This window comes from Thalassophryne amazonica, chromosome 18 (assembly GCF_902500255.1).
Source record: "Thalassophryne amazonica chromosome 18, fThaAma1.1, whole genome shotgun sequence".
Taxonomy (NCBI): Eukaryota; Metazoa; Chordata; class Actinopteri; order Batrachoidiformes; family Batrachoididae; genus Thalassophryne; species Thalassophryne amazonica.
The window spans coordinates 40,027,530-40,039,831 of record NC_047120.1 but is presented as its reverse complement, the minus strand read 5'-3'; the positions used below and the strand labels follow the sequence as shown (position 1 = coordinate 40,039,831).

At 41.1% G+C, this 12,302-nt stretch overlaps 1 protein-coding gene across 2 annotated transcripts in view; it reads right to left on the bottom strand.

Annotated features, from left to right (window-relative positions):
• sema4gb (sema domain, immunoglobulin domain (Ig), transmembrane domain (TM) and short cytoplasmic domain, (semaphorin) 4Gb) overlaps positions 1-12,302 on the bottom strand; it is a 79,125-nt gene that overhangs the window by 27,996 nt on the left and 38,827 nt on the right. For both annotated transcript variants that reach the window (XM_034194321.1, XM_034194322.1), the window contains exons 3-8: positions 7,897-8,045; positions 7,423-7,485; positions 5,798-5,896; positions 5,623-5,716; positions 5,015-5,128; positions 4,635-4,789 (exon numbers count right to left, since the gene is read on the bottom strand). In XM_034194321.1, the coding sequence (XP_034050212.1) occupies positions 4,635-4,789; positions 5,015-5,128; positions 5,623-5,716; positions 5,798-5,896; positions 7,423-7,485; positions 7,897-8,045 (674 nt within the window). The remainder of the gene's footprint in view (positions 1-4,634; positions 4,790-5,014; positions 5,129-5,622; positions 5,717-5,797; positions 5,897-7,422; positions 7,486-7,896; positions 8,046-12,302) is intronic.

Here is a 12,302-nt window from a genome sequence, read left to right as displayed (position 1 = left end):
ATCCCAGTGGGATACCTATTGTGTAAGTATCAAATGCCAGTTATCGGTGAGTTGTAATATGTATAATAATGTATATGTATTGGATAATGTTCTGTATTGCATGTATTATCACTGAGTTATGATAGCAAGCGAATTCACATCATCTTCAGAAAAGACCACCCTAAAATCCAAACAGCTCAACTACTCCCTTGGAGTGTACCTATATTGTAAGTACAGTGTGTTTCGAGTGTATTAATGAGTTATTGCGTTCACAAGAGAAATCACCTCTTCCTCATTAATATGCAGATATATGTACCAAATAGCACCCAGAAAATCTAATATGACTATGTGCTCTTCGGGGGCTTACCAATGGTGTAAGCGTCAAGTGTCTACCATCCCATTATTTTCACATGAGCAATCAATATTCAAAGACTCACCCCCACCGCAAACACCTCAAAAGAGTAATCTGATTATTGCCTCCCAATGGGGTACGTATGGTAAAAGTATCAAGTGTCTACTATGCATTATTACTGAGTTATAGTTTTCACAAATATGTGTCCACACACACAGACAGATGATGTATTGTCTCCCATGTGATTTACAGACAAATACTGACGTGAAGACTGACTGAAGTGTTGTTTCCTCTTTTACATACCACTCTGTGAAAATAGGTCGTGATGATTAAGCAATTACATGAAGTTTGGCTCATAAGTCAACAATGGCACAGGAAGTCTAGTCAGGTGGCTGAAACGCGGCAAACCATGGGTGGTTTGATGCCAGAGGCTGCTGTCAGTGTTTTCACTATCTATGGATCTGCCTGCAGCCACTGCGGTGTCTGGCTGCCACAGGGCTAAGCTACAGGGACCAGCTCGACATCTGCATGCGCTGCCGTGACCTAGTTCATGTTGAGATATTACACTCCAGACTGCTCTGACAGCTCAGCTCCAGATGACGAACAGGAGCAGACCTGGTTTCCTAAAACAACTTGGTTTGGAAGCAGCGAGAATTAGAGGATTACGCATCTGTACATCGATATAGAGGAAAAATCATCAGTTGCACGAGAAATGTGGATGCCAAAGGTTCTGTAACCAAACACGAGTGAAGGGTGACGATATTTGTGTTTGGGACATAGACCCTCCCTGATGTCACCCATAGGTTTCCTAAAAAGTAGGTTTGAAGCCATACTGCCATATTGTCAAAGGTAAAAAGGTGGACCGTGGGCAAGATCGCTGTGACCTAACTGGGACAAATGATGGCCGCACCTATCTTGAAGTTAACAGATAAGCTTAGGCTAAATGACTTGATCACCTGAATTCAGATGATTATGCATATTTCTGCGAGCTGGGCTTTTAGTTCTTCAAATGGATGGCTTTGATGTGGGTATTAAAATCTACAGCTGTTATATGGCACTATCAGTGTAACAAACGTCACCATGCTAGCTTATACCTGCTAATTAGTGCTAACATACAAATTAAATAATTCTAAAAATTTCACTCAGTGGACATACTGCAGAATAGACTTCTTAGCTGGTCAGTTAGTACAATCAGAGAGAACATAGAGAGGGCTGACTCCCACAAAATGATGTAATCGGGACGCCATTTTGATTGTGTGTAACTGGAGCAGCTTGACTGCTGCAGTGGAGTGACGTTTTGTAAACAAGACTTCTCTTGAGTGTACTACAAGCTACTGTAATGCACTATTTGACTTTAGAACACAAGGAACTACTATTAGAAACATTTATGTAAACAGCTGTTATGACTGTGGAGTGTATTGAGTGGAAAATAAGGTGCTGTAAGTATATTACAACCTAGGCAGCCTGATCTTTTTATATTTTTATTTTTATATTTTATTTTCTGTTGTGTTTTTAATCAGGTTCTTTTTGTCTCTTTCTCTAAAATTGTATTGTGGCATTATTAGTTATTATTACTATTATTGTTGTTGTTGCTATTATTATTAATATATAAACAAAAGCAAATTTTAAAATATTACAATTTGTAATACATATGACTCCTTTACGACAACAAACGCTGAGCCACTGTTATACAGAAAACAAATGCACCCAAAGGTGCTGACAGCTGCAACAGCTTAATGCTAACTTTAACATTGAAAATGCCATAGACATGCTAACGCATTAGCATCGGTCCCGTTTTTAAGTTATAAAATACATCTATCAACTGTTTCAGAAGACCATAACAGGTCGGTTTAACATAAAAAGGTAAATATTACTCACAGACATATGCTCTTTAGGGTTTTAGCGGTGGATAATTAAGATAAAGTGAAATAAAACAATTAATCAATGAAGCATTAGATCAAAGCACCACTTCAATCTGCAAATCACTGCTTCGATTGGTTCAAGGTTCAAATCAAAGCTGCGCTGCAGAAAAGTTGATTACAGACCTACTGCAGGGTCTGTAATCAATGGAGAGAAGTAATCATTTTCCTGACAAACACCCCCAAAAACAACAGCCACTCTGAAGGACCGATAAAGGAATAGTTAAGCAAAAAGGTTATTGATGTCGGTGGATCGAATCGTTTCTTAACGATACCCTTTGGAAAGGAGTAGAATGCCACTTCCTTGTTTGTTTTAGTGTACTTGGTGCAATTGATAGCTGAACACTTAGTTCATTTAGATCTTGATGTTTTTCTGATGTTGCTGGTATGATAGTTATGATCCATGGTCATGAAAAATGCACATAAACAGAAATGTTTGTCTCTAATATGACTCTAGAGTGACACAGAGACTACCATTGTGTGTCTATAGCAATACCCAGTTACACACATTCAAAATGGCGGCCGCGCTCAGCCAATTACAATGCAGCATATAGGAAGTCGGCCCTCTCTATGTTCTCTCTGGTACAATTAAACTCACAGCAAGCCATATTATTTCAGATATATGGAATGAAATGCTCAGAAAGGACAAACATAATCATGTCTGTAGCAGCTAGCAGCCACTGCTAACAGAGGCCCTCTAGCCAACAAAATAGCTGTCACTCAAAGTAGCTACACCCCTAAATTTTCATAACTTGATATCTTAGAATAGCTTAAACTGAAGTTATATTTTAAAAAATGACCACCTACAGGATATAGTTGTCATGAATGGGAAAACTAGCTGTAGATGCCAAAACCATTTATAGTTCCAGGCTATAACCATGTTTATTTCTGGTGCTAACAGGGCTATTCCACAGGGTGCCATTCAACTACAATAGCTCACAATCCAAAAACAGGATGAAACGGTTTAATCGGGCTTGTTTCCTAACAGGCTGGCTTATAAAGTGCCGACCTGGCACCTACCTGGCTTATAAAATGCAGACCTGGCAGCCTGCCCAAAAAAATAAAAGAAAGGATCTTGAGCTGTTCAACTTTGAACAAAACCTGCAACAAATGCTGCTTCGGCTTCAAATTTCTTCCTTGATGGAGCACGATCAAACACGCTTCAAGCCGCAATCACTACGAATACCCCGTTTAAAGAAGTTTGAACATTGAAACCACAGACTACAAATACCCCAAAATTACTATATACTGTCATTGATTTTGAGAATTGCTAATTGGCAAAGGCTATTCGCCCAACCGTTGGGAAGATAAATATAATGTCTTACCTTATTCGCCCAACCGTGATCATGTATTTGACACATTTTCTGCATCTAAACTACATTTTTTACACTTTTTAAGGCTCTATTGAGGTGTGAAAAACGGTGTATGTTTGACACATTTAACGGCGCCGTCTTGAATTACTGTGAAAAAAAAAACACCACAATGGATGAAAGCAGACAATCTTCATAAGGATTTTGAACGGAAGCCTATTAACGATGACAAAACTGTTTTTATGAACAAAATGCTGCTTGTTGTCTGTAAGATGGTGTTAGTTTGACACAGTTCCCTGGGTGTGATGAGCCAAACAGAACCGCTTTAGATCACAGCTCCTCCGCAGGCTGTGAACCCTCCCGCAGCCGGTGATAAAATATCCACCATTTTTCCCCGCATTGAAACCGGAAGTGAACTTACAAGCGTGCTCACTGGTCGGTTGTGGTTGGGCATATATGCTCGCGTATTTACTTTATTGAACCAACGGTTGGGCATATTTGGGATTAAACGGAAAGGAACAGTGCTCTGTGGAATAGCCACATAAACTGGAGTTCTATGGGGCAGTTTTGAGGGGAGGCATCCTCAAGTGGCCATTAAAGGAATTGCAGATTTTGTCACTTCGACTCTGGCTTCATTTGTCAGCACTAGAGGTTACCGTGAGGTCTGGTGTACAGTTGCATTGATATTATTTCAATATTGTGCAAGTATTGTAGTTATTTTATTTTTTTATGCACTAACCTTGGAAATTTTTAAAATATATGGATTACACAAAACGGGTTATTTTGCATTTATTTCTGACAGATTTATGTTGGTGAAATTCAGAAGCAGCACTAATCTTGACCAGTACTGTGCTCCACTCAACATTAAATCATCTGCAAAAGTTCAAACTTGACCTTGGTTTGATACTTCGACGGCAAATTTTGTCCACACTCTCAGCTCTTCTGTCAATGACCTTGCAGGCTATAAATCTGTTATGACACTTCTCCATGTCATTAAGCATGAATTCTCCAAACCCAATAGCACCACAAATGAGATTTTAGTAACGGTTGGTGTCTATTAATTGTCTCTCTGACCTTGCAAACACGGGCGACCCTGGCCACCTTGGTCTGGCTTGGGTAGGTAATCTGCTCTTGGCTTTTTTCAGTGAAGAAAAAGTAAATCTTGTCATCATCGCCGATAGAACTGTTGAAGCTCTCCTTCAGCAAAACGGAGCCCACAAAGTCTGCCTCTGCAGGCACAAGAATGAAGCATACACAGAGAAACGTGCCAAAACACACAGATTAGCAGCCCAAGAAGTGTCTCCTTGGAAACAATAAATGGTGCTTTTGGATAATTTAGTCACCACAATGGTCATAAAAACCAGTTTTCCACAAGTGCACGCACACACAGTATAAGCCACTCTGCAGTTTGTTTGTTTTTTTTGCATCTTTGTAGAGGTACATCTGTATCTTACCCAGAAGCCACCTAGTAGGTGCCTCCTCTGTCCTAAGTGTAGGGAAGGGGAAGTTTCTCCGCACATCTGGAGAGCTGCGGAACTCGTACTGAGAGGCCGTGAACATCTCACCATCTAATTAATGAGATGCAAAGAAGACAGATTGAAAAAGAAGCATTCTGTTATACTTCTAGATTGTAATCCATTTATGGTGAATTATCGTCTTATTAAAAGCTACAGTGTGTAGGATTTAGTGCCATCGAGTGGTGAGGCTGCAGACTGCATTATGCTCTTGCCTGTCATGATTTTGTTTCTCTTCATATTTTTGGGCTACGGTGGTGCAACATGACAGCCTCCACTAGGGGGCCCACTCCTATGTAGATATGAAGGGCTCATTCTAAGGTCATGAACACATGTTGATTTGTTGTTGCAGGAAATTATGCACGGCCGAACAGATGTTTATGACACACACCCCTAAATCTTACATACTGTAGCTTTAAATACTAGGAAGACTAGCTAATTTACTGCATGAAAAATGTAATTAGACATCAATCGAAATCAAAAAGTCAATAAGCACTGGCCACACCAGCAGAGGATCAGTGATTCCGTGCACATTTTTAGAGGCCTACCTACAAGGAGGCCGGTGTATTTTTTGGATGGGTCATATGGACACCTGTCTCTGCCCTCCTCAAAACCTGAGGAGAAGTTGAAGCGCTCGGCATCCTTAAGCAGAGAAAGAAAGTCATCCGTCAGTTTTATTTCATTTCAGCCGTCACAGTTACTGAAATTAAGTGGAGGTCTTACTATGTAAGCACAGAGCGGTCTGAAGGCGTTTGTTCCACACACGTAGAGGTGAGTCTCGTTGTACCGCTGCAGGAAGCGAATGTGATTGTAACACTCTGTCTGCAGGGGAGCAGAGAACAAAACAGGTTATTTCCAGCTCCAAAACAGGTCGGGAAAGAACACAGACTCCATTTACTACTATAACTTTATAAACCTTTGCAGCGAATGATTAATATGCTCAACATCTAGTTCCTTCCATTAAGGAGGTCATGCTTTCCCTCCTTCTGTCTGGTTGTGAGCCTTTGTGCTGTGAGGAAACGGTGCTGACCACTATGTCACTGTGCTGCCCACCGACTAATCAGAAACAAAAGGTCATCAATCAGGATCAAAGAATGTTAGAAATCAGGAATAATCTCAAAGTTCAACAAGGATTATTAATGGAAAATGTCAACAGACCAATGTAAACAAAGCAGGATATCTCAGGAGATGGCCAGGTTTTTTCTTTTTTTATTTGAGAGGTAGGCTGAGTGTCAACGAAGAACCTACTGAATATTAGCATGGATATGTATCAAGGGGAGGAACTTGCATTTGATATTTAATTCTAATTCTTTTTATCCTCATTGCAGATCGACACAATCATCAAAATCTAAGTTCAGCCATGAGGATCAAAGGGCGGTAACCAGGGTCAAAGCTCAGTGGACATTATGAAAGGTCAGCAATGAGGATCAAAGCTCAGTGATCACAATGACAAGTCATTTATCAGAATGAATCAGTGAGCAATAATGATCAAAATTAAGTGATCAGGATCAAAGATCACTTATCAAAATCAAAAGTCATTTATCAGAATTGAAAGGTCAGTGTTCAAAATCAAAAGGAAAGCAATTGGGATCAAAGCTCAATCATCAGGTTGAAAGATTAGTGATCAGAATAAAAGGTCAGCAATCAGGATCAATGTTCGATGATCAGGATGAAAGGTAAGTAATCAAGATCAAAAATGACAGGAATCAGGATCAAAGATTAAAAATCAGAATGAAAGGTAAGCAATAAAGATCAAAGCTCAAGGATAAGGATGAAAGGTCAGAAGCATGATTAATGATTGATCTGGATAGTCAGGGTTATTCATTTATTCATTCATTTTCTATATGCAGTTATTCTAATTAATGGCCACAGGGGTCTGGAGCCTATGTCAGCATTCATTGAGCAAGAGTCGGAGTACACCCTGCTCAGGCCGCTGGTCTGTTGCACAACTCCACACAGAAAGCACCAGATCGGATGCGAACCTGGGACCTTCGTGCTGTGAAGAAACAGTGCTAACCACTATGTCACCGTGCTGCCAACAGATCAGTGTTAAAGGTCATCAATCAGGATCAAAGAATGTTAGAAATCAGGAATAATCTCACAACGAAAAACAAGGATTATGAATGGAAAATGCCAGCAGACTAATGTCAACAAAGGACTGTGTATATTGTTCTTGGATCTTGGTGGACATAGGTGCTCTCTGGCTGCCCTTCCAGTTTAGTTGCCGTGGGCAACAGGGAAGTTGTACTGCAAATGAATTGTGCTTTCTTACCATCAGCGAACGGCTCCATTCATGTATCACAATAATAACGGAAAAAATAATTTTTCAGCGTATGCTGCATTTATACCTGATTGTCTCTGCCTTTGTTTAGACACTGCTTCTTCTGTTCGGGAGAAGAATCCCAATCAATCTGCAAACAATCAGGAGCAATAAGAAGGAGTCAGTCAGCTGGGTAAATAAAGAGGATCAGAAAGACAGCGATTAAGATCGAAAGATCTATAGACTGATAGAAATGGAGAAAGAAGATAAAGAGGGGGGGGAAAAGGGAAAAGAAAGAGGACAGCACACTTTAATTTTCTGGCTGCCCATTAAATCACATCACTGAGTTCTGACTCTCTTCACAAACCCATGAATAAGCGCCGGCTGCATTTAATCCAATTTCCATAAAATTGGAGGAACACAATGGGATTTGCTCAATCTGCTTGGGGCTATTATTAGCGTGCCCTCTTCAAACACTTAAAAAAGAAAAAAAAACCAGTGGAAAATTTGTGAAATGAAGTTGGTGTTTGTGAAAGAGGCAGTTAGGTGGCTTGGCGCTCACTGTGTAGTTTGCAGGTGTGGAGATGTTGGAAGCGTTGAGCGCGTACAGCGCTCCTCTGCCGCCCACGTACAGCTGCCCTGTCTCCTGTTCCAGCAGCAGGGTGCTGTAATTCTGAGATGAGCCGGTGAAACGGGCGCTGCCCAACAGCCCTGCACAGTAAATAAGGAAAACATTAGGATTTTCTTTGCACCTAATAAGACATTACAGGGTAATCAATCCCTGATTGAAATGTAGCTAAAAGTGCCACATAAGACTACAGTGGAACCTCAGTTTTAGAACGACTCTCTTTGGGAACAGATCGGTTCACAGACATTGTTTTTAAACAAAAAATGCATCTCTTTTTGAACAAAGATTTGGTTCACAAACACCTCCGCCACAGTAGGTGACGGTAACGCACTGTATTGAGTCAAAATCGCCAATAAACTCGAAAGAACAAGAAGCAAGAAAGTTCGTCTTCAGGTGTTTATTAAATCATGTTTTTGAGGATTGCGCAGTGGTTCTCCTAATGATTTACTGAGCCGCGTAATTTTTCCAGTAATCATACATTAAGTTAAGCTAACGGCTGAAGCTACCGACAGCTTCTAAAAGTGCTAATGCTGTTAGCGTACAACATTAAATCCGACCAGCGTTTCGAGGCATGTGATTTGTTCAGAAGTTCAGTTACCTGAGGTTCATATGGTCTCTTCTGTACAGGTAAAGTTAAATTAAACTATTTTATAATAATTACCATACAGTATTTTGTGTAAGATGCTATGCATATTCTTTGTACTTTGTCTGCCTTTTATGCACAAAATGCTGTTCAAAAGGTATGGGAAAATTGTTTTCAGTTTAAGAACAACTCGGTTTAAGAGCAACATTTAGGAACCAGTTAAGTTCTAAAACCAAGGTTCCACTGTATGTGAAAGAGTTATTCATGAATGGGAACATTAAAACTACAGTAAGTTAGTTGTGTTTCATCATTAAAACTAGTGTTAATAATAATAATACAATAACATGCTTTTGGAGGGCGGTATGCATTTTCGGAGGCCCAACGTTCACGAACAGTCGCCCAAAATGACAGATATTCGCCTGAGTTAGACGAGGGCGAATGTCATTGCATCTGTCATTATAAATCTAGGTTTACCTTATTGACTGTTGGGGGTCATAAATATAATTCGTTTGAGCATCTGATTCTCCGCTCTGCCCATGATGCTACGTATTGTCAGGGTCAGAAGTATGGAAATCAGTCATGTTATTTTGTCACTGTTTATAGGCTTTCCGGCCCATATTCTGAATTCTTAGATGAATTTGGTGCGTTCATGTCTAGCCTGTCAGCTAGTGTGGACAACATTTTGATTATTGGTGACTTTAACGTTCATATAAATAAGCCCTCTGATCCCCTTTGCAAATCATTTATGGAACTTGTGGATGAGTTAGGATTCCAGCAATAAATTCAGTATTCGATGCACATTAGTGAAAATACCCTTGATTTGGTTCTCACACGTGGCCTTGCTGTCACGAACATCGACATTTTGCCTCTTGCCTCTGTGGTCTCTGACCACTCATTTATTAGGTTTACATTTACGTTGCCGCGTTTAGTGGAGTGAAAGCCTTATCTACTACTGCGGTGATGCATTAAACCCTCAACTATGACTGAACCCGAAGCTAGACTGCCTGAAATTTTGGCTTCAGGTTTGGAGAATGTTCAATCAGTGGATAGTCTTGCAGATGGCTTGAATTCAGCGTTCAAGACTGATAATCACTGAGAATAATCTTTTTGAGCCACTGCAGTCTGCTTTTAGAAAATATCACTCCACAGAGACAGCACTTACTAAAGTTGTGAATGACCTTTTGCGAGCAATGAACTTGGATACCACTACAGTCTTGGTGCTGTTGGATCTTAGTGCTGCATTTGATACCGTGGATCATCATATTTTCCTCGATAGGCTGGAGAATCATTTTGGGATTACTGGAACTGCCTTTGCATGGTTGACGTCATACCTGTCCAGTCATTCTTACTGTGTGTTGTGCAATGGCACTTCCTCTGATCTTAGGGACGTGAAGTTTGGGGATCCGCAGGGATCTGTTTTAGGCCCCCTGCTTTTTTTCCTTTATGTAGCACCCCTTAGGAATATACTGCGGCATTTTGGGATTGCCTTTCATTGCTATGCTGATGACACCCAATTGTACATGCAGATAACTGCTGGTAATCTCATTCACATAAAATCTTTGGAAGATTGCCTTGCATCAGTGAGAAGCTGGATGTCTAGTAACTTCCTACTTTTAAATTCTGATAAGGCTGAAGTTATGGTTCTTGGTCCACCGAGGTATTGGCATCAATTTGATCAGCTAGCGCTTAGCTTAGGTTCATGTGTTATACATCATATGAATAAAGTGAGGAATATTGGGGTAATTTTTGATCCTACATTGTCTTTTGACCTCCGCATTAGAGACATTACGAGGACTGCTTTCTTCTATTTGCGAAATATAGCGAAGATTCCACTCATTCTGTCCATGGCTGATGCTGAGACTTTGATTCCTGCATTTGTCTCTTCCAGATAGGACTATTGTAATACTCTATTTTCTGGTTTACCGCAGTCCAGTATTAGGGGTCATCAATTGGTTCAAAATGCTAATGCCAAACTTTTGACACAAAGCAGAAAGTTTGACCACATTACACCCATTTTGGCATCCCTACACTAGATTCCAGTTGCTGCAAGATCGGATTTTAAGGTATTGTTATTAGTTTATAAAATTGTTCATGGACTTGCACCTCCCTATCTGGCTGACCTGGTATGCCCCTATGTACCAGGTCGGGCTCTGCATTCGCAGAATGCAGGACTTTTATGTGTTCCCAGGGTGAATAAAAAGTCTGCTGGTCACAGAACTTTCTCTTATTGTGTACCAGCTCTGTGGAACGATCTCCTGGCACACATAGGACAGTCGGATACTGTGGAGACTTTTAAAACACGGTTTTCCTTGTTTTATCATTAGTGTTATGATGTGTTTTTATTCTTGTATTCTTTTATGGTTTTGTCTTTTTATTGTGTTTTAAAATTTTTAATTCAGGTTTTTTTGTTGTGTGGGCCGCCAGAAGAGGAGGTACTGCTGGCCCACCACCAGAGGGCGCCCTGCCTGAAGTGCGGGCTTCAGGCACGAGAGGGCGCTGCCGCCTCACAGGAACAGCCGAGGTGACAGCTGTCACTCATCAACTATGACAGCTGTCACCGATCATCTGCACTTCACCCAGGATAAAAGCAGGATGACACCTCCACCACGTCGCCGAGATATCGTTCTCGTACGGAGGTAATACTCTCAGCCTGAATATTCCAATATTGATTCCAGTAGATACATCAATCAATCAATCAATCAATTTTTTTTTTTATATAGCGCCAAATCACAACAAACAGTTGCCCCAAGGCACTTTATATTGTAAGGCAAGGCCATACAATAATTATGTAAAACCCCAACGGTCAAAACGACCCCCTGTGAGCAAGCACTTGGCTACAGTGGGAAGGAAAAACTCCCTTTTAACAGGAAGAAACCTCCAGCAGAACCAGGCTCAGGGTCTTCTGCTGGGACTGGTTGGGGCTGAGGGAGAGAACCAGGAAAAAGACATGCTGTGGAGGGGAGCAGAGATCAATCACTAATGATTAAAAGCAGAGTGGTGCATACAGAGCAAAAAGAGAAAGAAACAGTGCATCATGGGAACCCCCCAGCAGTCTACGTCTATAGCAGCATAACTAAGGGATGGTTCAGGGTCACCTGATCCAGCCCTAACTATAAGCTTTAGCAAAAAGGAAAGTTTTAAGCCTAATCTTAAAACTTAGGCTTAAAAAGATACATTGTTGCAGCTGTCTCCCCGGAGGACCGGCGTGGGCCGCGACTGCTTCGCTCTGCTTTCCGTCAGATAAGTGTTTGAGACAGGAGCTGCACGAGTGTGTTAGAGGTGGAGGTGGAATTCCCACCGTTGTTTTTACTGGGTGTACACACACCCACACTTGACTGTCTTTGCTCTTCGCCAGCAGTACCAGATCCGACTCGCGGAGACGGTGGCCACCTGGGGGACTCGGAACCTGGCGGCTCCAATATCCTTCGGGTTCGGTGGCGGAGGAAATCATGTGGTTCCGGTTCTTCTCTAGACGGGCGTCTCCTATCGTCGAGCCTGCCCACACGACACCTTTATCCATTGACTTTGTATTTATTCTATAATCTGCTGTGTGTGGTTGTGGCATTCACAACAGTAAAGTGTTCAAATTTAACTCCTTCTATTGTCCGTTCATTTACGCCCCCTGTTGTGGGTCCGTGTCACTACACTTTCCCAACATTTTTCTGTTTTTACTATGCTGTGTGAAGTGCCTTGAGGCAATCTCATCGTGAACTGGCACTATATAAGTTAATAAATTTGAATTTTAGTGTGTAGGATT